We start from the raw sequence: 27968 nt of genomic DNA on the forward strand, positions 1-27968 counted from the left end.
GTCTGTCATAGTTGACGTGTACCTATGATGAAAATTACAGGCCTCTCATCTTTTTAAGTGGGAGAACATGCACAATTGGTGGCTGACTAAATACTTTTCCCCCCCCACTGTATATGCTTAATTTAGAGTTATTCATGTAACTGTAGTTGTTCTACAAACGTTGGGCTATATGTTTAGATTTTTAATACATTGTAAGGCTGCATGATGAGACTAAAAAAGTCGCTTGAAAGGCATGAGCTCTGATTTGTTTTGTTTTTTTCACAGGCTGTACACACCAATAGTCTCTCATTCACAATTTGACAAGCAATTGATAATGCCTCAAATTTCACCGTGGCATCTCCTTTGTGGCCGTAAGGCACCCTAAAATAATCCATGCATTTTGCGTCCCGGAGTGCTGCATTGTACCCTTCTCCCTGAGTGTGCTGCGCAATCCGAAGCGTCTCTCACTCACACCACTCTCCATCACGTGATCAGGTCTTTCTCACAGGCTACAAGTGAAGACAGACACATCCGGGACGCAACTGCATGCGTCCTTATCCAATTCCAAGGTGCATTTTGAATCACTAGCCTATGTTAATCTACTATCCCCCATAGTACAAAAGTCGACCTATTCTATTCTGTGTGAGAAATAAATATTCCAAACATAGTCTGGGACAGTTGTGGGATGCGATAGATCCTAAATTAATACAACCACTAGCATAAAAAAAACTTTGGGATGCAATGTGGTTGATGCAAAAGATCAGAACGTTTAGCTTAAAATGTTGATAAACTATTAGGGTATGTCTTCACATTATAAGTGCAGCAATGCGCACATGGTAGTAGGCTATAAGCGCGAATATTCCATTAGCAGAAAACACCATTATCAAAAGTGACCGCAAATGCAATTATGCATGTAAGCTTTTATTATAAAGGTGCATTTTTATGGTGAAAATAATCTTCCCCAAACTTGAAACTCAAGCGCTGCTCATATATGCCAGTTAGGCTCTACACCCCTTGTAAAGTGGATTAATGTGCTTAATTTTAAGAAGTTATTTGGCCACATTAGTTGTGATACAAACCTTATTAAAACATATAGGCCTATGGGCTAGGCTACATGAGGTGTGAGACTATAATTAGAACAAGTCGCAAAAAAAAGGCATTGTTTCTTATGCTGGGCATCATTCACAAGTGACAATATATAATTCACAAGTGATAGGCTAATATTGTGACCCATCAGACTATTATTGATTTAATCTTGTCTTTACATATACTAAATAATATATGTGTGATATTTGTTTTGATTTAGAATGGACCTTTATCATGCACCAGTATCGAAACAGGGGCAGCGGGAAAAAATTGATGTCATCTACGCACTTAAATAGTGAATGGACGCTTTTCCCCGTGGTTTATTTTCATGCCAGCCAGGTAGGCTATACTCCTGTTGTAAATCAAATCAATGTGCTTAATATTAGGAAAGTAGAGAAATAAATATAGTAAGCCTATAGAAAGCTGATAGGATCCTCCTCTTTTTATTAGCTGCCATCACTCTGTTTTCTCACGCAATTATATAGCCTTTAGAAATGTTGCGCAACAGGAGCTCATGGGCTCTCATTAAGTGTTTGATTAGATTTTTGAATACATTTGCATTGATGTCAGAGTGATTAGAGGGACAATAGAGTGCTGAGTACCAGGCATTTAGCAAGTTTTGTAGGCTTCTAATGACCAGAAGCAGCATCAGAGCTTGGAGAAGCCTAATTACTGAGACTAAACGGTCACGTCGAATTTGACTGCCTTCATGACTCGTGACCACCAGTGTGGCGGTAATACGGTCACCGAAACAGCCCTATATACACACATCTTATTTCTGTAAACTGTTAGCTCCTTTGGAAAGATATTTTGAGTTTATTCTGATAACGTGACATGTCCATTTTTCAGATTGGACCGTGGGTGCATGGCAATCAATGGTTTGCATTCAGGATGTATCAAACAAATGGCATTTATTTGACTGGCCTACCCTTTCAACAGATTAACAAACATTGCATCAGGCAGTGCAGGGAAGAGGCTACAGCCCCTCATTTGGTTTCACGTCACATGAGAAAACACATTAAGCAGACCTATTTATAAACTTCTGCATCAGCTACAGAATTACTATAATATAACTGACTAAAAACCCCAGAATCCAAGGGCAAGGGAAGCTTAAAGAAGAGGAGCTTTTAAAACAAACAATTACAAGAGTAAGGGGCAACATGTTTCACATGACATGGTACAAAAGATTACCACGTTGCCAGTCACAAGATGGGTGGAATTAGGTTGCTGACCACAGGATCTGCTGGGAATGGGGAATGTGGGTCAGACCAGAGGTGTTAAGAGGAGATCAGATAGATTACAGAGCGGCATAAGGAATCTAAATCCAAAGCTTGTGAGGAATAGGTGCATTGATCTTGTGAGCGCTGTTTGGTGACATTGAGTTTCTGTTCACATTCCCGTTCTTATTGACTCAACAATGGCTAAATTGGTTTTAAATTAATAAAAACCTACAACCACTGCTTTTATGTTCAGCATTGTGAACAACCAAGGTCTTTGGAGATGGAAGGATAAATAAGAGTACAGCAAAAAAACAGGCCAATGCTGATCTGCCACACATACCACACCCATCTTTAGCTACTCTCTTTGCCAAACTGTAAATTGCTATATTGGCTAGAAGCAAATGATTGTGAACTGAACGCACCTATGGAGACCATATTTTTAACCATCCCACAAAGTCCTACAAAAATCCCTCGAGAAGGATGTTTCCCTAAATCACAGCTTTCAACAAGAACACACGTTCACATACTCTAACTGTGGCCTGCATTCATGTTCCAGAGAGGCACTGTACAGGACAGCACAGCTGCCTGGCTCACCTTGGTACCGCCCACGCTGATGATGCGGTACACGTTCCTGTTGGCGTCGTAGAAGAAGGAGACGGTGACGGCATGCTTGCTGGCGGGGATCCAATTCCTCTTGGTGTTCGGGTCGATCTGGAACACATGGGCCCTGGCGCTGAAGATCGGCTGCTCCCTGGGGCAAGGAGTGGACATGAAGCTCAGCATGTGAAGACATATTGTGGCCAATAATGTTATATTCCTTAACGAGGCCCAGCAAATTAGAGTATTGTGAAGACTAATGAAAAGACAAGTTGACCAAGGCTCACAAATCAAGATTTTTCTGAATAATTATTTTCTTCTCAGTTGAAAATATTGAATGAACACGGTTCACTAAACAAATTGACAATTCATGCTTGTGGACAAATATCATATTCTAATCAAGACCTACTGTTCATTTTCTGATGAATAAGACATTTTTATTTGTGCTTTCGTGGAGGGAGAACAACCTCCTATTCCTCCCATAATGGGGCATAGCTCCCAAAGTTGACTGGCTGCCATAATGCTACAGATGTTGGCGTCAACTTTAGCAGCTACCCTCATTTGCCAGTGGTTGTGGTTGGCACAAGACCGTTGACTAAAAAGCTCTGAACCTTTGCAAAAGTCCCCTCCCAATCCCTGCTCCTGCCAGTGTGACCATGCTATGTATCCTAGATACGAGGTAAATATTTCAAAGCAACAATGCCACTGGTGTTCGAGTATGGTTTGGCAACTGTGGCATGGAAAATGTTAACCCAACCTAATCTGAATGACAGCAGTGGAAAGATCATACACAGAGCAGGAGTTAAAGTCCAGTTACTGTACAATGCAAATCAGACAAAGTGGAGAGGCTGTGCCTCCTCTACAGCCTTGGAAGACAACTAATCTCTGCAAGAGTAGCCTAAGTACCTTTTTTTCTTTCAATAACTTGTTGGTGGTATAGTCTGGCTAGGGCAATTAGTTAAGTGCTGTCCCTCTACCAAGTAGCCTACCAAATCATTGCTGTTTGAACTGCTGAATGCTCAGTACTTATGGCTGTGAAGTGTTGAAACATTGACTTGAACTGGTTTCAGGTCAATTTGAGTAGTAGCTTTGTGATAATTGGTGGGTGTGTCTGTTGGAGGGTATCTTCACCTATGCTAGGCAATCAACAATCAGTGCTGAGTCTCAGCCTATGTTGTCCTTCAGTCCCTACACTTTGTGACCCTGACGGAGACATGGATTACCCCAGAGAATACCGCTATTTCGTCTTCTGCCTATGTGTTCTCTCATAGTCCTAGAGCATCTGGTCGTGGCGATGGTGGGACAGGTATACTCATTTCTCCTAAGTTGAGATGTTTTATTTTCCCACTCACCTGTCCATCTCCTCATTTGAATTCCATGCTGCCACTGTCACTTGTCCACTCAAGCTTAACATTGTCGTCATCTATCTCCCACCAGAGGGGTATACTACAAAGCAGGATCAATAAATTAGCCAGCTAACTTGCATAAAATATTTTTTTTAACTTATTTTTTGAGAAAGATAAGCTTGAAATGGGCATGGTCCAATTGACTCAACAACCACAAGTTATCTGGCTAACTCATTGATTCTAGTATACAACTCTGGTGCCCTTGGAGAGTTCTTCAATGAGCTTGACACCTTGATAAACTAATTTCCTGACGATGGCTCGCCACTCATTGTACTGGGTGACTTCAACCTCCAGACGCCTGACTTCAATTAATTTATTTTCACTCCTTTACTCTTTTGACCTCACCCTTTCCCAGTCCCCTCCCACTCACAAGGCAGGCAATGTGCTTGACCTAATTTACTAGAGGCTGTTAGCCTACTAATCTCATTGCAACCCCCCTCCATGTCTCTGATCACCCCATAAAAATAAAAAAAATCTCTCCTTCTCTCCTCCAACCCTACCTACCTAGTCCACCTAAACTCCCCAGATGGTTATGTACCGTTGCATTCTTCGCCCTCTCTCTTCCACCACTCTCTCCTCGTCTATCCTATCATCTCTCCCTTCTGCTAAATCCTTTTCCTTCCGGTCTCCTGATCCTGCCTCTTTGACCTTAGTCTCCTCCCTTTCCGCATCCTATGACTCTCACTGTACCCTTTCCTCCCGGCTGGCTCAGCCCTCTCCTCCTGCTCGGCCCTCCCCTCCTGCTCCATGGCGGAGTGACTGCGGGCAGCTGAGCAAAAATGGAGGAAAATCATCCTTCCACTGATAGAAAGTTTCTGCCTCTAACCCTGGGAAAATCTTTTCTACCTTCTCCCTTCTTAATCATCCACCACCTCCCCCTCCCTCTCTGCAAATGACTTTGTCAACCACTTTGAAAGAAAGGTTGACAACATCCACTCAGCCTACTGAGTCCACTGGTCCCAATTACACAGAACTACCCTATGCCTTTTGACCTCTTTCTACCCTCTCTCTCCAGATGAAATCCTGTGACCAGTGATGTCCAGCCGCCCAACAACCTTCCCACTCGACCCCATCCCCTCCTCTAGACCATCTCTGGAGACCTTCTCCCATTCTTTACTTCCCTCATCTCTGACCATTGGCTCAAGGCTTCAAGATGGCCAGAGTCACTTCCCTCCTCAAGAAACCAACACTTGACCCCTCTGACTACAGACCAGTATCCCTTCTTTCTTTGCTTTCCAAAACACTTCAGCGTGCGGTCTATGACCAACTCTCGTTTTCTCTCTCAGAACGACCTTCTTGACCCTAACCAGTCAAGCTTTAAGATGGCTCACTCAACCGAGACCACTCTCCTCTGTGTCATGGAGGCTCTCCGCTCTGCCAAAGCTGACTCGCTCTCCTCTATTCTCATCCTCCTTGATCTATCCGCTGCCATCAATATCATGAACCATCAGATCCTCGCCAGCATTTCAGGACTGGGTGTCTCAGGCTTTGTACACTCCTGGATTGCATCCTACCTGGTAGGTTGCTTGAACTAGGTGATGTGGAGAGGATGTATGTCCGCAACACATGCTCTCACTATTGGTGTCCCCCAGGGCTCGTTTCTAGGCCCTCGCTCCTCTTTTCTCTATACACCAAGTCACGGCTTGGTGTATACCCCACTTTGCCATACCCGAGGTTTAGCTAAACCGATGCCACTGTGTTCATCCTTCCCAAGTTATCCCATGTCACCCTGCTCCTCTGTACACTCCACTGGCTTCCAGTCGAAGCTTGCATCCACTTCAAGACCCTGGTGCTTGTCTATGGAGCAGCAAGGGGAACTGCCCCTCCATACCTTCAGGCTATGCTCAAATCCTACACCCAAACCGAGCACTCCGTTCTGCCACCTCTGGTCTCTTGGCCCTCCTACCCCTACAGGGGTCAGCTCCCGCTCAACCCAGTCAAAACTCTCCTGTCCAAGCTTCCCCCTATCCCTGACCATCTTCCAAAAACGTCTGAAACCCTACCTCTTTAAACATTTTACATTTTAGTCATTTAGCAGACACTCTTATCCAGAGCGACTTACAGTTAAGTGAGTGCATACATTTTCATACTGGTCCCCCGTGGGAAACGAACCCACAACCCTGGCATTGCAAGCGCCATGCTCTACCAACTGAGCTACAGGGGACTGTATGCTATAAGTAAATTGAATCTATCACAAATATCAACTAGATAATTTAAGACATGGCAAATACCAGGTCACTGTGCGCATTGAATGCTATAAGCAAAAAATAAATCTACCACAAATATCAACTAGAGAATTGATGGATGATTTAAGACATGGCAAATACCAGGTCAATGTGCACATTGTATCCAAATTAACTCTAGTCTGACCTCTTCAGTGATGGAGGTAAGCAGACACAGGATCAGATTTCAGTTAATGGCCTTTGAATCTTTGCTCTGATTCTATGTGCCAGGATCTCTAAATCTCATGAGTTTTGGTGTAAATTAGTTTAGGCCTACCATTTTAACCGCAAGAATCCCAAGTATCGAAAACAATTAGCTTACAATGACAACTATTGGTTGCTAGCCTGCGTTATTACTTTCCATGTCAAGACTTTTCTTCACATTAACCCTCCTGCTAATAAGAACTATCACCATCAAAGCAGATCCACAGACTAATCCCCCCCCCCCCCCCGGGCATGCGGACCATGTTTGGCAAGCTCCCTGATAAAACCCTGGGCTGCAATTCTCTGTCTCATCACACAGTAATATCACTCTTGTCAGCTGATCTCATGCTTAATAACCAGCTTCTATAAGGCTGGCAGTCACCCAAGGCTCAGACAGACACTGATCAGAGGGTTGGCCAGGCAGGGGACGGGAGCAGTGCTGTGGAACAGAGTCAGACAGATATTGCCGAACTCGGTAGCCTCTCACTTTGAGACATGGAAATTCAACGACTACCATGTTGGCACCAAAGCTTCCCAATTATTAGTTTACATATGATGCAATTGATTGACATTCTGGGTTAGATTGTTATTCTCATGGAGCATTTGGTGCCGATGTTAGGGAAGGTTTGTTAGCCCAACTTTGACCAGGCAAGGGAAGTTATCCTCTATGGGGATTGAGCTTCACCCACCATCCATCTGATTGGTCCTTTGGTCAGTTGGGTTTTTCCTCACGCCTCTATTATCATAGGGAACAACTTTACTGGATCACTGGATCCTGGCTCTGCAGGGATCACCCCAATGCAATGAGATCACCTTGCAGAGCCTGAGCCACCGGGACGCCAGGGAGCCATCGGCGCTGCCTCTTACTTCCACACACATTCCCCTAGTACCAAGGAGGTGTAGCCCTATGAGAGACCTAAGCGCTTGCATCAGGCACAACCCAGATGTTTCAGTGTTTTAGACGATTGTCTCTCTGTTGGAGCTAACTGGATAACAGATCTCTTCAGAGGATCCACTATTCATCATTCATGTTCAACAGATGGACATGGCTTAGTTGGCTGTGTGTACATATGCTGCACAGACCCACACAAACTCTCTCTCTCACACACACACACACACACAGTATGTGCACAGTTGCGCGCGCACACACACACAGTCAGGGTTCAAATTATACACAGGCTCCTGGTGGTGCCCAACATTTATATTTTAATTGTTATAGGGGGCCCTATTATGGGGTTCTCAGCACCCCCTAACCCCCCCTATAATTTGAACCCTGTACACGGTTAGAAAATATTGATTGGTTTCATTACATATCCTCCAGCTGTTAAATAGGTGAGCTGAATTCCACCAGGATAGACATCGGGAGAAGAATCAGATTTCAGATAATGAAAAACAACATTCTGGTGATGGAAATTCCACAACAATGCTTTTCTATATATATTACGGATAACAACTACTTTAATTAATGCTCTCTTTTTGTAGAATGTTAGCACTCACACTATCAGTTCTAACTGTTTCTTGGCATATTATTACAGTTGATTCCTCTACACACTGTAAACAGAATAATTTATTTTCTAGAGGAGATTCTGGGGCATACTGTGCTGCTGGGCGAGTACTTCTCTCCCTGAATGAGTACAGCAATAATAGGCCAACAGTGGCCTTAGTAGAGCAATTACAGAAATGTACTGCTCAAATAAGTTAGTGCTGGTCTCTGCAGTATCACTAACATAATGTGAGATAAACAGATAAACTGGTTTACTTTGTAAATCAAGTTTGAAACCACTTATCAATATAACATCAATAAACATTGAAGCTAGTGCGATATTCTCAGATGCAAATCAACATCACTCCAAAACGTGTAAATGTAATTCCAGAGCCATTCTACCTACTTGCTTTATGATCAAACATTTGCGCACTATTATACTACTACTCCATAGGACACAAGAGAAGACTCTCTCTTGTCCTGTTGAAGCAGAGGTCCTGTAAGAATCATAGGCATCCCAAGGTCATTACACCAATACTTTTACTGACAAATGTTGGGATTGATCTCTTAATTTGGACTTTGTGGTCATTATGCCACCACTGGAACAAGGACACAGACAGGCAACAGGGGCTATTGAGTAGGTGTTCAGGAGAGGATATAATCTCTGATGTAAAATAAATCTAATATAACAGCAACTTACCTTTCTCGATGGTGTGGATACATCTTATTAGGCAGGAGAGGTGTTATTTCTGTGGAAGAAGGAAGTTAACACACTGATTAATGTTAAAATATTTTGCACATCAAGATGATGTTTTCAACAACAAAAAATAGACAACTGGACTAGAAAAAATATGACCGGAAAAACAGTGAACAGTTTGTTCTATGTATCAATAGCCTTTCAATTTATAGATCAAGGTATGTACAACCATAATTAAAACACATTTTCCCGACCATTGAAATATTGACCTGACTGACTGCAACATAACCTAAACTTTTCTCTCATAGGGAATTTACCAGCGTCAAATGCAATAAGTCAGTGAGTTGAATAGTTACACGAAACACTTACCTCATTTCGTTGTAAAAGATTAATGAGATGTATTGATCCAGGTGTAATGTGGGCTCATTTATGTTTTAGAATATTGGAGCTGAAATCCTTCCTCTTATGTGTCCGGATACGGATGCTTTCCAATTTACCACCGGAATTTCACTGCTAAGGAAAAGACTTGGCTGTTAATAGGCTACTGTGGACATTAGCTGTCAATAAAATGATATGCGCCCTGTCCCTTCACTTTAAAACGCTTACCACGACGTTGGACATCGATGCCATTACTAAACTGGAGCAACGTGTATCAGTGGCCACAGTCCGGGCGGTCCATCATCTGTATATTTCTCAGATTTTCTTCTCTTTGGCTGCACTTCAGTAACCTTGTTGTAGCGCAGTGCCCCGCGAAGATCTGGTTGTAGGCTATATTCCTCTTGAAGGCGCAATATAAGTCGCAAGCGTGCAGTGTTATGCACTGGTAGGCTACAAAGTATCCCTTGGTGCAAGCTACTTTTTTATTGGTTACATTTCATATCGTCAAAAGCCTCGCGCGGTGCAGCGCTTCATGGTAACGATTTCCTACAGTTGTGTTTACAACCCGTCTATATACCACCACCTGCTGGTTACAGTTTGGTGGGTCAAATTCCATTTAATTTTATACTGACAAAACTCATGCAGTAAGCTACTTCACTGTTGACCATTAGCAAATAAATAAGGCCTTGTAAACACTAATTAAGGCCATACAGTATTTTATTTTCACATACCTCACATTAAAACAAATTCCTTAACAATGATAGGCTAACGAGGACACAGTTCTGAAGTCCGCACCATGTAGGCCTAAACTTGAGATTTAGGTCCCGCACTTGCCTATGGGGCCCAGATGTCAAGTCTATAAAGCTCAGCGCTACTAGTAGTTGAGTTAATCATCATTCCAGTGATTAGTTAAGTGAAATCTTCACTTAAAATGAGTGAAAAGAAGCAACCTTTATTTTTCAAAGATGTTACAAGGATGATATTTGAGTGAGCGTCACAGATGACCAAATAACTACATAATCATATTCAAACAACATGGAGAAAGAAATATCACTTCACTCACTTCAACGCAAAACCCTCTCTGAGGCAAATAAATTGTTTGCTCATCTTCAAATATAGTTCAAAGGAACATTTGCAGTGCACTGATATTTAATCTACTTGCATTTCATACCCTCCCCATTTAGTTGCAGCAACATTTCATTTCTCTTAAGTAGTTCCCCCTTTGAAATTATAGGCCGATTTCATAAAGGAACAACAAAAATACATGAATGTTTAGTGATGAAACCTGCCAATTGATGGTTACTATTGAATGGCACACACAGTCAGATACGGATAGTTGTCACGGAAAACAACACATTTTCATAATTTATCTGAGGGAAGGGGTTAATGTCCCTAAGATACAGATATCAGCAGATATTTTTGTAAGTACAAACACATTTAGTCAGAATGGGTGGCATCTTAAACATAGAAACGTCTTTCCACAGCTGTTCATAACAGACAATGTTTAACCACGTCACTAGCATACAAATATGACTTCTGAAAATCGTAGCCTCTCACACGATTCAGCAAAATTACATGACAATTGTCAAATGACACTCAATTATCACAAACATGAAAGGAAGGGTACCATAATTAATGAGTGATGGTTTCACACATTTCATAATTTCAGAGTGATACATCTCAGACCTAAAACTAACATGGCAGCAGTGCTTGACTTTGGCAGGAGCTCACCGGAGCGTAGTACCGGCACCAATGTTCTACTCCTTGTGCTGCTGTACCTCTTATAGAATATTAGCGCAAAAGTATTGTGGAGCTCCTGCTAGGCTTGGGCGATGTACTGTTTATACCGTATACCAAGGTATTTCGAAATACACAGTATGATTTTCAATACCATTAAAAAAACGGTTTTGAAAAAACAGTATGGGGGGGTTTGTTGTGGTTATGGTTATTTTTAAATAGCGCCTCTTGTATGCACTTCCGGTAGTACCGTATACCCCGGTATGGTACAGAAACGGTATGAAAATCTGGATACCGCCCAACCCTAGAACCTGCACCTAAATATAAACAGTACCGGCACACAAAATGAGTACCAGCACCTATTTCAGTCCAAGTCAAGCACTGCATGGCAGGGAAGTGACACAAGTAGGACTTAAACAAAATATAACTTTACACGTGGGAAACTTTACCATCAATGATACAAATTACATCAACATTGTTTCTCTATGTGTGACAGGGTAGTAGGCCTACTACATGTTTGAAGGTGTATGTATTGGCGGTTTCATCAAAACTAAAGGACATTCAAAGGGGAAAGTAAAATGTCAACTTCAACTGGAAAATACGGTTCACGCAATCTACCACATACATTACTTTTTAAAGGGGGTATGATGTGTTGGGGGCTACACAAATCTACACCACACCCTTTAATGGGCACTAAATAGAAACTACCATAGTGTGTTTACAACACCAATGTGGACAAACATTTATTCTCGTCCTCTGGCACACACTGACAGAAATGCCTCCCATCTGTCAAGAATCTCGTCAAGGTATCGTCAGATATGACATTTTTTCAAAGGTAGTTCATAACATTCATTTCAGTTATTTATCTTTTTCACATGGGGCCAATGATAGCCAGCACTGAATACCTACATTTAGCAGGTGCCAGACGCTTCCAACCTTCCTTTGTAGTCAGTTATGGCACCGCAAAGACAGAACTTCAAGACTTCCAAAGAGTCTTGTGATTGTAGTATTCACACACTTCATGTCTATAACCTCTCTGAAGATAAATGCATGTTTCCATGTGAAGCACCTCTTATCTGAAGCTAGCCTAAACATGACCAATAAAGGAAAACATGATTTGATACAGAATTGAATGTTTAAACTTGGGGCTCTAGGGATAACTTCCTTGCTTAGTGTTGGTTAATGAATTAGCCATGTAGCCATGGAAAAGATATCTGCGTTCTACAAGCGGTTTCATGTCTGTGGAGCTGTGATGCTTTTTAAACTAATCATCTGGAGGTCATTTAGAACATCAAGTGATAACTGCTTCATTCGATTAAAATAGGTTGGTTATGGTATTCGTTTTACTCGTCTTTTTGTACTAAAGAAAGATACACTTCGCAGAAAACAACGAAAACTTGTCTCACAAACTACCACTTCGGATCTCGAGACAATAATGTCTTCCTTTAATAGTTTCAAGAGCCATTCCACCACTTTTCCTTAGTAGACCACCTTGAGAAAGACCCAAGCGGAAAGCCAGCGAAATTCACAAGCTTCTTATATCAGAACCTCTGCGACAACAGACCTCATGTAGAAAACTTTCCAACTCAAAGCTGAAAAAGATGAATGCTCAGAATTCTTTCCCGACTCCTGCATCATTTGATTCCGTTTGAGATGTTCCACCGCGACCTCTTGGTCCGCACGATCCCTCTCCCCCTCTCTCTCTCGCTCAAACATGTTCAAATGCCAAGCATGAGCACGGTTCAACTTTGAGGTTAGAAATTTTCCAAATCGACTGACTGCTTAAAGAGTTTCCTCCCTTTTTTCCCCCTCTGGCTGGCAGGAGACGGTTTGTGGATTGAGCTTGAAGGGTTGTGTTAGAACTCCTCTACTCAGTCTCTCTGCTCCAAGAGCAAGGAACTCAGCCAACTAACTGGTGGTCCCCGGGGGGGGGGGGTGGGGGGGGTGGCAGGGATGTGACTCCTGTGTCCCCCAAGAGGATCCACAACCTTCGTCCCTTGACCCATCACCGAAGGTCCCGTCTCTCCGATGGCGCTACTTCCGACGTATGCTGCTTCTCCTTCTTCTCCATGTCGCCGTGTGCGAGCAGGACCTCCTCTCTCTCCCTCCCTCTTTCTTTGTTTCTCTCTCGTCCTGTCCAGCTCAAACCCCATTTTGCTCTCACTCTTGTGATTGGTTGGTTTCTCTCGGTCTCTCTCCTGTTGCTTTCACACAGTGGTGCTTCAGTTGTAGCAGTGGAAAACGGGTATCCATGTTTCTTTTTTTGATTTTACCCAGATTAAAATGCAGGCGAACTAAGCTCAGCACAGGCTTAGCTCCTTTTCCCACAACCTAAGAGTAAAATAAAACAAAGATAATTGTAATACCCTGATAAAGAGCATCTGGTCTCCTATTTACTCCACCTGATACTATGATATTACTAAACAACATCTTACAGTAACTGTTGGCTTGGCTCATAGAATGTACAGTGCAAAAAGTTCACAGATAACTGTAGTCTTACACTCTAGTACTGGGACAGTCCAGTCACACCATGTTGATAGGCTCTTTCCCCCTGGTAGGTGGAGTCTTGGGAGAGGGCCACGTCAATCTGGGACTTGAACTCATCGCCAAGGTAGCTGTCCTATAAGGAAAACAACAAAGGAGAAGCTTTTAGCCTGCTTATTTTCATGCATGTATGTCTATGTCAGACCAATAATGTCTGCTAAATGATGAAAATGTAAAGGTTCTGCTGACTTACCTGGGAGAGTTCAGGCTGAGACAGGCCAGGCTGGCTCATCTGGGAGGGCTGGCTCATGGTGATGTAGCCCTGGGTGAGGGGTCCCTGGGAGAAGGGCTGGGAGCCCAGGTCCTGGCTGGCCTGGCTGCCACTCATGTGGCCGTGCTGCCCACTGCCCCCGCCATTGTTCCCCATACCACGGCTCCTCTGGCGCCCGCCTCGTGCCCCTCCGCCCGCCTTACCCTTCATACCTCCGCCACGGCCTGCTTGGGGGCCGTTGACCTGGCCCATGTAGCCTGGCGGGGGCATGACCAGGTTGAAGGGGATGGGGATGTTCATGGAGGCCATGGGGCCTGGGCCAATCATGCCAATCTGGTCGTGGGTCTGGAAGTACATGTTGGATGTACGTCCTGAAGGGAGAAAAGAGACCATTTTAGACAATGGCAAGACAAGTACAAAGACACACAAGTTTACAGTTTGACGTCGCCTCTCACCAGTGCTGTTGCGGTCATACACAGATCCAGGAATAAGAGCCTCCCTGGCATCATACATGGCTGTGCTCATGAAACGGCCCCCCTGAAGAACCCACACATAGAACAAACATTTCAGTAAGTCGAAAAAGTAGCCGACGCACATGTTCTTTTTATAATGGTGTCCCATCTACACCAAAGTAAATCATGAAAGTAAAACACCACGCACCACATAAACACGTACATGATCAAACACACCCACACGTGTTCAAGGGGGGACGAGACTCACAGGGTTGATGGCGTTGACCAGCTTGCGAGGCTTGCTGAACTGCATGAGGCTCTCTCTCAGGTTGTTGAGGGGTCCCTCCACCAGAACCTTCTGCTCCTTGTAGTAGTTGAGCAGGTGGTTCCACAGAGGCTGCTTGGACAGGGCCTTGGGGTTGCCCACGATGATAACCCCATACCTACACACACACACACACAGGACACCGTTCCTTTACAGGTAGAGAATAGGACTTCTATACTTTGGGACTGTCAGAGTAATGATCATTTGTGAATCCTCACAGCAAAATGTTGACATAACACCAAAGACAAATATTCAAATAGTCTTTCAAAAGTTAAAAAGACAGGATGATAAGATGTTTCTAATTATCTGTTGAGCATCAGGAGACCGAGAGGGACTGTACTGCACAGGTCCAGGTGTTGTTTACCTGGCCCTGGTGAGAGCCACGTTGAGACGTCGTGGGTCGTTGAGGAAGCCAATGCCCTGGTGCTCGTTGGCTCTGACACAGGACAGGATGATGAAGTCCTTCTCTCTGCCCTGGAAGGCATCGACACTGGCTATCTCCACCTCCTGAGGACAGCCAAGAGACAGGAAAACTATTAACTAGTACTGTTCCAATCACCATCTGGCCTAAACATAAAAACAGTAATGTATCCCGTTTTTAAAGGTACTGCAGAAAGTACTACACAGACTTGAGTGCCACAGTGGCATGCCATTATAATTTCTTTCCCATCTGATATAACTCCCTAACCCTGTGAGCATGCTGTACCTGGTAGAGCTTGGTGTGGAGAGAGCCACTGAACTGCATGTACTGCACCAGGTAGGACCGCTGACCCTCGTAGGGGGTGATGATGCCTATCTGGTCAGGCTTGGCCCCGGCCTTGAGCAGCCTGGTGGTGATCTTCTCCACGTTGGAAGCCTCAGTCCTGAGATAGAGAGAGAAGAGAAGAAAAGCTTATTCACTAAAAAAAAGCAAACATACCCTTTTTATGAATGAAGTCTGTCTGTTTGGTCAGAAATGACAAATGCTTCCGTTTGTCAAATACCTGTTAAGATAGGAGGTTCCAGAGCTTGCGATTTCCTCCTGGCCCTGGGTCACGTAGAAGAACATGGGTTTGTCTGGCTGTGGCCACTGGAAGTCAAAGCCTTTCTTGATGCGGTCAGCTGTATAATTAAAAGAAAGAGGTCAAGAAAGGGAGAGTTAGTACGTTTACATTAAGGTTCATCCAGAATTAAGTGTAGAAGCCAGTGACATGTTTTAGCTTTGTTTTGGGTGTTTTCCACCTGGTGCAAACTTAGTAAAACCTTCTGTTATAAGGCAATACATGATTGTTCTGTTTTCTTGGTCCTTCGAGACGGATTATGTCAACTGCCCAACTAGTTTGTAGACAACAGGGAGCCCATTCCCCGCTTGCTGGTGTCATGACTCTCCCTGGGTGAGAATCAAAGGCCTCACATCAGCTTGGCAAATGGCCGACACAACCAGACCCTCTTACCCACAGGGACAGGTAACCCACAGGGGGGCTGTGCCTGTCTTGACACCTTAATACTGCCATAAATTAGAGAGGAGGATAATCTATCTCTGGCATCCTAGTATGGTGAAAGGAATGCCTTTTTTTCCAGAGACTTTTTGCCGGCCAAAAACTTCAACATCCAACAATGAACATTGGGACAATATATTTTAACATCTAAATGTTGGAAATGATGAGAAATGAAAAATGGAAAATGTATGTCTTTATTTTGTGATGTCATTCAAAATGGTATAAAGGTGTTATAATGAAAACATTGTGACTTGAAGAGCTTTTACACTGTGGATATCAGGTTTGCATCCTTTACCTTGTGTAGAAAATATCAAGGAGGAAGACAATGTTTTTGTGAAGATAGAAAGCTAAAATCACATTCCTAACAAAATCATAGTGATGATAATAATTTTGCCTCGTAACTAGCCACGCTCGAGGGAGCTCAGAGAGCGGGTCAGTATGACGGAAACGCTCCTCTTTACCAGAGTGCATAAAAGACTGAGATAAGAATTATCAGATCAGACTAGACGGACCTCAAGCTGCAGCTTTTGTCCATATTGGTCCCGAACCTGAAAATCAACACGAGGTGAAGACGACAAAGTTGCCTCCACTAACAATCAATGTTACGGCTGAGTAGCTGTTCTAAGTACTGTATCTAAGAAGGTGAATTTAGGAGGGACCATCCTGTTACTCTCTTCAAGCCATCGTCTACTACACTGCTCTCATCACCCCACAGGGGATCATCGACACGGCTGATTAGCCGTCCTCAGAAGACCACTTCCAGAATGAGTGAAAGTAAACAGAAAACTAAGAAGAAGGCCATTGTGACCTCTTGTGGACAATCTGAGCCTTACATCTAAAAGGCCATCCGAAAGAGAAGGCCCAATCGACCCCTTCCCACAAAGGCCTGGGTCCAACAGAGATACACCACGAAGACCTCCAACACGTAAATACATGCATTGCTTTTTCTTCCCAAACGGGCGGCAGTTTGGGGCAAAGTATTAGGATTACTGTGAGCATAGGTCCATGTGTATCCAAGTGTTTTCTCTCTCTCTCTTTAAATTGCCATCTTTTGTAACAAGTGTCATATTGTGTTAGTCCGCTAGGGACCCGTTTTCATTGTATTAAGTTTCTAATCCCTACCTATACCGTGTGCGTGTTTGTATCTTGTGTTATAATTTTTAATTAGTTAGTAAATAAATAATTACATCAATTTGTATGGTAAGGAATGATCAGTAAGGTTCGTGCAGACTTAAAGAGCCTACGACTCTCAGAATGAGACTGATATGAGGTAAATTATTAATAAATGACTTAAACGATAAGAGATATCAAGATATCTTTAGAGTTAATTCAGGAAACGGTAACTCGTTAAACAACTTTTCCTGTGGTGCCCCAAATTCCTAATGAGTTAATTGCTACATGATTCATTTAATCTAGTAACAATTAAACATAGTAGGTCATTATTCGATAAATAATAGTCATCACAATAATGAAAGTCACGTCACGACACTGGCCAAACACATAACCTAACCCTAACCTCTGTTTATGAGGGTTCTATGCACTGGCACCGAGTCCTTTTCCCTCAACGACTTACCCGCGGTGACTCCGTTCTGCAGGGAGCCCTCGTAGAAGATGTTGGAGGGGAAGGCACTGAGGGCTGGGTGCATACGGTACTGCACCTGCAGACGGATGGGCCTGATGCCCAGCACCACCAGACGCTCAAACAGGGACTGGGACAGGCCTGCCTTGGCTGCCTTCTTACACATCACTACTGGACCCAGCTGGCAATGGTCTCCCACTAGGATCAGCTGGAGAGAAACAGAGAGAAATCATAGATTTAGTATGAATAGAAAGGTAATTCCAATTCAAATCCAATGTTGTGTGGCGTGGGAACTAGAATTGGGTGTAGCTGTAGTGCCTCACTCAGTCTTCTGCACTTGCAATAATGTCAGATTCAACCAAGCACAGACAACTGGAGGCAATAAATGTCACTACACTTGTCCATCAGCAACAACTTTTGATAAACATTCTGTACGAGACACAGAGAGAAGTTGGGACCTGTCATTGAGCTAACTGACTGGGCATAATTTCTCTTAAAGATTGCCCTGAGACATACCTGTTTGGCCCCAAGTATGACAGGCACCATGCATTCGGGCTCAGTGGCCTGCGTGCTCTCATCAATGAGGATGGAGCGGAACTGCATCTTGGCCAGGCGGGGGTCTCCTGCCCCCACACAGGTACAGCAGATCACATCAGCATTCTGAGGAGCAGAGATGGGAGTGAAGGGAGACATGGTCAGTGATAATCAACTTGAGGAAGTAGATATTTATTTACAGTGGAATTAAGACATTTTTAGGACTTTGATTTAAGGGAGAGTGGAAAAGAAGCAGATGTTACCATGAGTAGTTCCCTCTCGGCGGTGCGCTTCAAGGCCCTGTAGCGCTTCTCATCAGAGGAGGACAGCTCCCCAGTCTCGTCCTTCAGCTGCTGGAGCTTCTGAAGCTCTGGTATACTGCACACAGATACAGCAAAACACAAACGGAGAAACCAGTGCTCTTTACTGTGCTGAAATGATGTAGCCTATAATGAAGGCTAATGTGCAGAAAAGCTGCAAGGCAGAGGAAAGCCCTCGGAACATGACCTGCGCATCTATGCTTTTAAACTGAGGCAACTCTCATGGCCCATAGCCTAGTTCTCAAGTGGAATCGATCCTTCGTCTCGAGATAACAGGACACCTGATGAGATAAAGACACCATTCCTCTCTGGGTAGCAGTCCCAGGTTACCTGTCCATGTTGCGGATCTGGTTGTGAAGAGCCAGGAAGGACACAGGGGAGTCAATGGCCTCTCTGCTCTTGGCACAGAGCCTCACCACCTTCAGGCCCGACATGTGGATCTTCTCAGTCAGCTGGTCCACCGCAATGTTGCTGGGAGCGCACACCAGCACTGGCCTGAGGACACACACACACACAACTGGTGTTAGGGATGGATAAGGTGCTTTATTAACCTTTTGGTTGGTCAACTGAGAACAATGTGTCATTTGCAGTGATGACCTCTGCCAATACTAATGCAGTCACTCTTGTCGTGAAAGTTATTTACTTGTCAGTACTGTATATGGTGTCCCCTATTAAGTGATCACATCTTACCCGTTGCCCTGTCTGGCCAGGTGGTACACTACAGTGGCAGAGGTGACAGTTTTTCCTGTGCCAGGGGGCCCCTGGATGAGACTGAGAGGACGCTGCAGCACAGTCTTTACAGCATACACCTACGTGATGACACACAACATTGTAAAATGCCAAACTGTCAGCAAATATTGTTTTCGAAGGAATAACTCAAATCTACTCATAACTTCTGTCTATGATAACACCCACCTGTGAGTGGTTGAGGTCAGGCAGGCCCTGGGCGGTGAAGCGTTTGGGCAGCTGACACTTGATGACCACGTCCTCCACCTCGTGACCCAGCAGCTTGTGGTAGATGTACCCAGACACAGAGGTCTCGTCCACTGCAAAGGTTTTCAGGGCACTCTGCATCCTGCAGAAAAGTTGAAACAGTGTGTAATAGTAAGTCCATTGCCAAGCAAGCTGAGCCCAACCCATTGCATCACATATTGATTTTTGTCAGAGGATTCCTACCTGTCAAAAGAGGTGGACTTCCACACAAAGTCAACCTGGAAGTTATGTGGTACTTCCACGGGAGCCCCAGCACTGCTCCTCAGCTCGATGGCTATCTCATCGCCATAGTCTATTAGGGAAGGATTAAGAACTATACACCACAAAACATTACACCTATTAATTCCAGAGACTAATGTGGAGATATTGTGGTGGTATTGCGAGGATAACGCCAAACAGAGAAACAATCATGTAAATCAATTGTGCATTAAACAAGATGCTGAAGAGTAAAAGGTAACACAACATAACAATGAAAAGGATACTGTCTGGGACTTTGATGACATGTCCAATGCCCTTCCAGAGCGGGGCAAGATCTCCCTTGTACCTCAGGCAAATCTCATCACCCTGCATCAGGCGCATGTCTACAGAAACACAGAGAATGGCAAAGCAAGGGAAAAGGAATTAGCTTATGAAAGGCACATTTTAGAATTGATAGATTTTAGAACATTCATCATACAAAAATGTAATCGTACATGCACACACACATTCAGACTTAGACTATAAGACAGGCCAGCATGCTCGTCAGGGAGAATGCGAGGGGAGGTAGTGGCTGGAATGGAATGGACATGGACCACTTGTGGACACTTCGTGACGTTGATGGAGATGAACAAAAAAGGAATTACCACCTGAGTCCGTCTTGGGAAGGCTGAAATAAGCAATCCGCTTTTTATTGAGTCCCAAGTCCCACCTGACAGTTATATTGTCTTGGGTCTGTGAAACAAACAGACGAGAGAGCGATCACTCAAACATGTAAAACCAAAACTGCCTTTACATCCAAAAGCAGGAAGAGCTAGCCTGAACAGTCCAGCAGAACAAAGTTGGCCTTACCTGGGACTCTTTGAGTTTCTTATCGTAGTCAGCCTCCAGTTTGACCAGGGGGCCAAATATGTTCTGGTACTGGTAGGCATCCTCGTAGCGCAGCAGCACGTGCTGAGGCTCCTCGTCCACGCCGGGCTTCTCAAGGTCCTCCAGAGTGGCCGTGGGGTTTTCCTGAAGACACCCAGACAGACAGATACAGTCAAACAACAACCACATATAGAGTGCTGCTCTATAACTGGCTTTTATATAAAAACGACCAAAGTAGAAGGCCACTGGCCTATAGTAAACTGCTGGTAAACTCATGCTAAATAAGGCATCTTATGAACCTTCCAGAGCTCCTCCAGCTTATTGATCTGCTGGGCGGTGATCTGGCGGGCCCGAAGCTGCTCCTGCTCCGAGGGGATCTTCACCAGCCAGGAGAGGAAGCAGCGGTCCTGGATCAGCGGCTGCCACTGGGAGCTGTCCCAGTTGATGTCTTTCAGACTGCTCTGACTGGCACATGGCTGCCTGCATTACCAAAACAAACACATTACGTCTATCAATGCACTCTATTACAAAATCTCTTTGATTCAATGATAAGAGCCATTGGATCTAGGTCTGAGAAGGCCCAAGAACATTTTGAGAAACAGGGCATCTGATCATTGTGATACAGAATGGTATAAAGATGGTTAACAAACACCATAGACCTGCTTTACCTGCAAAGCAGTACCACCACAGAGTCTGCTTTGGCGGGGATAAAGCCCAGGAGGAAGACGTTGCGACAGCCGCAGTTGTAGCACTCAAGCACTGTCTCCCCCAGAGGACCGTCCTTGTGCAGAGTCACCTCCTTGGACTTGGCTCTGACCAGGTGGTTCACAATGTGACTGAGAGAGAAGGTGAGAGAAAAAGCATGAAAATGTATGCACTCACTACCGTAAGTTGCTCTGAATAAGAGCGTCTGCTAAATCACTCAAATGTAAATGTAAAATGTAGGTATATCAACATTTCTGGTAAATGTCTTTCTGACCCTTGTTAAAAGGGTATAAGTCACTTCAGTCTCCATTTGCATCACATTTCTACTTCCTGTGTACAGCCTCCCACGTAGAGTAGACGGCAACTACATTTAGCTGAGTACACCACAGATGAAAGGTCAACAACTGCTGGTTGGTTGGTCTTTGAAGCCTACCTGCCAGACGTATTGCCGCGTCCATTGCAAAACCACTTCTTGCTGGTGTTGCAATACACCACGCATGCCGGATCGTGAATGCCACAGTAACTGGGGAAAGGAAATAAATAGCACAATGACAACATTAATATTGATGTTTAGGGCAAGGTAAAGTCAGATAAAACAAGCTAACTTTCAACACTCACATTTTTTATCAGTCTGACAGAACTAAAAGGATTTCTGAACATTACCTGCATGCATGGACTGGGAGGTCTTTAGTATAATAGGTGTCCTCCTCGTCTTCTTCAAAGTTCAAATCTGCAAGGAGTTGACTTGCTTTTACAACAGGGTCTTCCCCATTCTGCAGAACTCCATCAGGCCCATTCACCTGGAGAAAAACGTGGACATTTAAAGACAGTGGCAACATAATGTCAATAACCTGGAAAAGGACACACACCACCACAAATAAAAAGGTTTTAGCTACAAGTGCATTTGACAGCTAGTTAGCTAACTTGCTATTAAATGCACTTGCTGTAGCAAACTCACAGCAGCTAACTAGTATGCCTACTATCTAAAGCTTGCTAACTACCTGTTGTGACTGTCATGCAGATAATTAAGTTTAAAAATGGTACAGTCATGGCTACCTTACTTATCAAGAAAATGACAGACTGCTTGTCAAATAATCCTGGTGTCCATCTCAGAACGCATATTAGCGAATGCTAGCATGCTAAATCATTATGTAAACTTTCTGGCTAAGCTAACTGGTTAGCCAGCTGCGTGGCCTCTGGGGCAGATGCATGTGTTTTCTATGTAGCTCGACAGCTAGCGTACTAGATATGCTAACCTAGCTGCTTCTGCAAACTAGCTACCTCCAAGGTTCCATATTAAGGACGCTGTTAGCGAGGTAGTTTTCCACAAAATATCCAACAATTATTCCACGAACCTGGTTGTCCAACTGACTCTGCGTTTGGCCTGTTTGAGTCTGGCTCGGTAGGGTAAAATCTGTGAACTCATATTCCGAACCCTGGGTATCTGCTCCAAGCAACTCCGCTTCCTCAGTGTCCAGGAACGTGAGAGTCTGCGAGCTCGGCCCGTATGCCTCAACACTCATGTTCTCCACTAACAGTGATATTTCAGAATGATATTTTAGGTAGAATAGCTAAATTAGCAATGTGTCGATGTCCCTGCCAAAATTGTACTTGAACAAATATCTAAAAACCTACGCAAATGAATGAAGAACTGACACCACACAGGCTCGAGAGCCTCAACTCCCACTGGAAATAATGACGTAACACCTTGCGCCGCAGAACAAATGCATAGAGCACATTCAAAGGAGTGTCCATGACGTTTACACAAAAAGTTAATATTTTTCACCATCCTTGATTAGCCCCACTGTACAGTCCACTGAGCTTTATGGTACAGTCAGAAATTGTTTAGCACAAGTGCTTACCCTTCCTGATAATATTATGTCAGATGACATTCAATTTAATGCTTTTCATTTGCATTAGATGTAATGAAGAACAGCAAGTACTGTACTACTATATACACTACAGCAATAGTTATTTTACGTATTTGGTATAGATTCAACTATACCTTCTCATTGGCACATTTTTTGAAAGGTGTGAAATTATTTTAAAAAATACAGAAAAGGCTAACTCTGACATTAGTGATTTAATCACAGCATTAGACCTGTTCCATATTCTAAGTAGAGAATACAGGTACTGAAGATAAAAAAAACGTCATATCATTATTCATCACATTATCAATATTGATTGTATATGCAATAATTACCTGAGATATTAACACATGATTGAGGTACATTTATCAAAGAAAACATATTGTTGCCTCCTTATATTGTACACTATACAATATACAGCTATTATACAATTTCACAACAAATATTAACCACAAGACAAAGGGGGAGCTGGAGCTGATCCAATAAACGGCACACTACATTAACCATTATGTCAAAGCGAGAGTGATTGCTGAGTGGAATAAGGAACTTAAAGGGGAACTATTTAAAATAGTGAGAAGCAGCCGGTCATACAGTTGTCAGGAGGATGTGGCTTAAAAGCACACATCAGTGCACACTGGATATACAAAGATGTTTCTCTAATCTACAGCACTGTTCATTGGACCATTACTCTGTTTGTGAAATACAGTCAAATATCCATACCCAGAGCCATAGATATACTATCCATAGATATAGCCATGGCTCAGCCTATGTTCATTCACATACTCTTCCTTTCTCTAGTTCCTACAACAGGGTAGTGCTGATACCCCTCTCTTTAGCTAATGCTCCCCAGACTACCATGGGTAGATGCTGATGATGTTTAAGTGCTTTATCTGTCCATTGAGGACAGCACCAGTGAGTTTAGGACAAAGGTCACCGAAAGTCTTTCTTTAGTGAGCGTGCTGATGGTGCTGGTGGCTGCAGTGGTCGTGGTCGTGGTCATCATCCTCAGCTTGACCCACAAGCTCCAGCATCTCCCCCACTATGGCCTGCAAGGCTCTACCTAGGTCCTGGGCACTGTAGGGCTTCCCCAGAGGAGGAACGTGCACAAACGCTGACCTGCCTTTCCCCAGGTACAGCGACGTGTAGTAGGTGTAGTCACATAGGTATCTGACAGGGACAAAGGTTGAGTTAGGGTTAGAGAGACAAAAAGAGGCATTAGCTTTCATCAGAATCAATGGATTTGCCATTCAGGTGAATGGGATTTCTGAAGCGTAAATTATAATTAGAACTTCAGATTATAAAGGGATTGACCACCCAAATTATGACATAGCACTATCTTATCAATACCTAAAAAGTATGCTACAATTAAAGATTTGGATGTTCATAGATAGAATACATTTGTAATTTGAGTGAACTATCCCTTTAATGGAGTTTCATTGAAAAAAAGTAAGATATCATAAATAGTGCCATATGATTGGTTGAATGAGAGTAGAGTCGAGCACAGCACTCACCGGCCTGCGTCCTTTGATACTGACACTGCCACACCCAGCCTTGAGGAGTTGACCCTCTTGCATACCATGTCCATGTCTATGACTGAATCGATGCATTCAGGACCCCCCTCCATACAGCACTGAGAGTCTGGACAGAAGCTGCAGTTGTCCACCCGCTTGTAGCCATGGTTGTGGCCACATTTCTCCAGAGTGACCGTGGTGGCTATGCCAGAGACCCCGACATGGACGACCAACTGTTGACCAGCGGTGAAGAGGATGTGTGGGGTGGGGGTTGTTAGCGAGAATTTAAAGAGATTACTGTAACATGAGCTACTGAGTAATATCAATAAAGACAATAAATGCTGTCATTATGTTTACGTCATATAGTAGGAATAAATAGCGTATGGTATGTCATACAGTAAGTGTGTAGACTGTGCACTTAGACACTATGTCAGGGCTTTTATACCATGCAATAAAGAAAGATAAAGTGAGGAACAACAGTTGACACTTGCTATGATTTCTTGTGGCTACCTGTGGCTTGTGCTGTTTCCATAGAGATGGAAGCAGACTCTGAACTGCCTGGTACTCCACTGGCACCTCACAGACGTGCAGATCCACACTCTGAGCCAAGCCTAACCGCTCCAGTTCCTGTACACAGAGGAAACAGGAAGTGGGGGAGAAACCACAAACCCTATTTCATTTGCTAAAGCTTTATTATACCTCGAGTTAATTGTTGTGCCTCATGGTTTTAAAACCGGTTGATTTTATACCTGTGTAGTGTGTCGTGATAACACTAATAACTGTAGTAACAACATTCACACATTGTTAAATAGGGTTTTAATGATGCAATGATGCACCATGCAGAACACTCAACAAACTCACTTACCTGAACAGCCACCCAGCTAGCATTGATGGTGTGATCTCCAAAAGGTTCAAACCCTAAAAAAAGACACTGTTTTTATAGCTGCTTATCTCTCTAGGCCTATGTAAATGAGCGTCACAAGACTCTTCATTCAAAGTCTAAAGGTTAGATCAAGTTAAATATTATCTATTACCACAGCTGACAAATACAGTCAATTGTCACACAATATATGCCAATGAGTGCATGGGTTTTATAGATAAGATGACACTATAGGCTGCTATAATTTCCATTTAAATTGTATAGGAGAGAACACTAAGACCAGGCTTCTTGCCAACACGACAAGGCAACAATGTATCCATGAATGGCTGAATGGCTACGACGATCCATAAATGGCTACATTGTCGCCTCTGTCTTGATATACCTGTCATAGATTGGTTTGCTCTTCTGCTTCCTCACAAATCAGAGATTTCAACCTGACAGATAGCCAATTAAATGGAGTTGAGCGAGAACTAGTGTGGGCGGACCGGAGCTCCGAAGTTACATAAAATGAAGTTTTTAATTTAAAAACGACTGATATCAGCACCAAAATAATAGCCCGCAATTACACACGACATTGTTCTATGTAATTGCGGGCTATTCTTCAGGTGCAGAAATCATTGTATGTGACGTCGGAGCTCCAGTCAGGCCACACTAGTCGCCGCTCATCTCCATCGTAAATCGTGGAGTTGAGTTTCGTCGGCTACCTGACTGACAGACATTTCATGAATGGAAGATGATTATACTGTACAGTAGTTTAGAAATAATTTCGTTTTCTAGATGTAGAAACACAACACTATAGGCTAAAGTCATTCAAACCTAAAATTGTTATTCGTATGGTTCAATTTGTGCAGGCAACTCATTTTAATCAACAGTTTAGAGAAAACTGACAGCAAACTATCTATAATTTACACAAATCACTTACCTGTCACTATTACCGTCCTTTTAGTCGCCATAATTTGTGAGTTATAGTAAATTCTGCAAAGATGTCATCAATTATTTCTGAACCCCTTTGAGTTGAGAATTCCTCCTCGATTCTCTTTCGCTATCTATTGATTCATTATTTTGCAGGAGCTCAAGCGCAGTGTTGCCAAGCCAACTAATTTTCAGGGGAAGTTGCTATAGGCAGGTCGATTTGTTGCTAAAAGTTGCTAAAAGACGTTGTGATGTCATTGCGTGATGGCGTCATTACGTAATAACGTAAAACTGTGTCATTACGTGGAATCCACAATAATGTTACACAAATTGACTGGCCATCTGATTTGACATTTGTTAGTTTAGATTTGTTTGTTTATTATCACATATTTTTATTTCTAAAAGTAATATAAACACAAATTTTATATGATCAGATATTTGTATTATTACCCACAACACATTGAATTATTGAACAATTACACATTATTGAACAATTACATTTTATTTATTTTCTTATTAACTAGTAAACCTACACATTCTGAACAATTATTGTTTTAAGCAGTGTATTGGTAGTTAGTTAACATGCTACCTAACTGATCAACAATTATAGGTACAAGCTAATAACAAGGTATATATACTATCTTACTGAACAAGCAACTTAACTCAAATAATGATGTGTGCGCATCTCTCTCCAGGTTGTTGTGCTGCTTGGCTGGCCTGCTGCTGCCTGTGCACGAGCAGAGCGCCTGCTGCTGACGTCACTCACAATGCACTTTTGCAGCCAGGCACGTATGTTGTGACTGAGTGTGTGACAGAGAAAATCGTTTTTGTGTCATTTAGAGGGAAAATGCGTGCATTTTAGCGTTTGAGTCACTTTTCAAAAGTTGCTAAAAGTTCAAAATACATTTTTAAAAGTAGCTAAATGTGTTGCTAGGTGCTGTTTGAATAAAAAGTTGCAAGGGTAGTCTGAAAAGTTGCTAAATATAGCAACAAAATTGCTAAGTCCGCGTCACTGCTCAAGCGTTCTCGTTCTTTCTTCTACGCTTTCAAAACACTGTAAACCTCAACATCCAGCCGTCTATCGCCATCTACTGTAATGGCATGCATGCAGGGACGGCTCCCTCGACCAATAGGGGATCCCCTAACCCAAAAGATAAATAAAATAAAAACATTAAAAAATATATAAATAATTTTAGGAACTCAGTCTGGGTCTCATTTTACTATTGAGAGTAACAATAGTAGAATACACCAGGTGTAATTTTGAAATTTGGTTGCACATAATTCGGCAGTTTTTCTCTTGTTTTGTCAGTCACTCAATTATCCATGTCAAATCAAATCAAATTGTATTTGTCACATGCGCCGAATACAACAGTGTAGACCTTACTGTGAAATGCTTACTTACAAGCCCTTAACCAACGATGCAGTTTTAAGAAAAATAATAGAAGAAATTATTTACTAAATAATCTAAAGTAAAAAATATAAAAAAGTTAACAAAAAAAAGTGACACAATCAAATAACATTAACGAGGCTATATACAGGGGGTACCGGTACCAAGTCAATGTGCGGGGGTACAGGTTAGTCG

The 27968-nt window shown here is 43.1% G+C and overlaps 3 protein-coding genes across 3 annotated transcripts in view; all 3 read right to left on the reverse strand.

Moving 5' to 3' along the window:
• LOC311150486 (homer protein homolog 3-like) overlaps window positions 1-5037 on the reverse strand; it is a gene marked incomplete at its 5' end in the record, with an annotated part of 29583 nt that extends 24546 nt beyond the window's left edge. The window contains 2 exons of the mRNA XM_084187984.1: window positions 2880-3036; window positions 4979-5037. Of these exons, the coding sequence (XP_084044110.1) occupies window positions 2880-3036; window positions 4979-5037 (216 nt within the window). The remainder of the gene's footprint in view (window positions 1-2879; window positions 3037-4978) is intronic.
• Window positions 5038-10204: 5167 nt separating this feature from the next.
• Window positions 10205-23204, reverse strand: LOC311098790 (regulator of nonsense transcripts 1-like). The gene is made up of 23 exons (XM_084139359.1): window positions 22571-23204; window positions 21879-22015; window positions 21649-21738; window positions 21179-21346; window positions 20810-20990; window positions 20493-20654; window positions 20288-20375; window positions 19928-20026; window positions 19629-19737; window positions 19368-19527; window positions 19143-19261; window positions 18783-18947; window positions 18396-18510; window positions 18115-18258; window positions 17593-17806; window positions 15525-15642; window positions 15248-15404; window positions 14906-15048; window positions 14485-14659; window positions 14220-14301; window positions 13747-14135; window positions 13510-13629; window positions 10205-13340 (listed from the first exon to the last, which is right to left on the reverse strand). The coding sequence occupies exons 1-22, from the start codon at window positions 22736-22738 to the stop codon at window positions 13513-13515; spliced, it is 3300 nt and encodes a 1099-aa protein (XP_083995485.1). The 5' UTR covers window positions 22739-23204; the 3' UTR covers window positions 10205-13340; window positions 13510-13512.
• A 79-nt stretch (window positions 23205-23283) lies between these two features.
• Window positions 23284-26596, reverse strand: LOC311098791 (pyroglutamyl-peptidase 1-like). Its single transcript, XM_084139360.1, has 5 exons — window positions 26397-26596; window positions 25460-25512; window positions 25105-25221; window positions 24595-24827; window positions 23284-24250 (listed from the first exon to the last, which is right to left on the reverse strand). Exons 1-5 carry the CDS (start codon window positions 26425-26427, stop codon window positions 24031-24033), a joined length of 654 nt encoding a protein of 217 aa, XP_083995486.1. The 5' UTR covers window positions 26428-26596; the 3' UTR covers window positions 23284-24030.
• Between the last annotated feature and the right edge of the window lie 1372 nt (window positions 26597-27968).

The sequence above is a fragment of the Coregonus lavaretus genome (genome assembly GCF_964263955.1).
Source record: "Coregonus lavaretus genome assembly, chromosome: 23".
Lineage (NCBI taxonomy): Eukaryota > Metazoa > Chordata > Actinopteri > Salmoniformes > Salmonidae > Coregonus > Coregonus lavaretus.

What these genes read in the sequence shown, in the direction of transcription:
- LOC311098790 (XM_084139359.1), bottom strand. Translation starts at nt 22,738, where the DNA reads ATGAGTGTTGAGGCATACGGGCCGAGCTCGCAGACTCTCACGTTCCTG. An exon ending in GTGGTGGTACTGCTTTGCAG is followed by an intron (nt 20,991 to 21,178) that starts GTAAAGCAGGTC and finishes TTGGTAATGCAG; the next exon opens with GCAGCCATGTGCCAGTCAGA. An exon ending in CTCAGCCTGAACTCTCCCAG is followed by an intron (nt 13,630 to 13,746) that starts GTAAGTCAGCAG and finishes TTTTCCTTATAG; the next exon opens with GACAGCTACCTTGGCGATGA.
- LOC311098791 (XM_084139360.1), bottom strand. Translation starts at nt 26,427, where the DNA reads ATGGCGACTAAAAGGACGGTAATAGTGACAG. An exon ending in CTAGCTGGGTGGCTGTTCAG is followed by an intron (nt 25,222 to 25,459) that starts GTAAGTGAGTTT and finishes CTCTGTGTACAG; the next exon opens with GAACTGGAGCGGTTAGGCTT. An exon ending in GTATCAAAGGACGCAGGCCG is followed by an intron (nt 24,251 to 24,594) that starts GTGAGTGCTGTG and finishes TGTCCCTGTCAG; the next exon opens with ATACCTATGTGACTACACCT.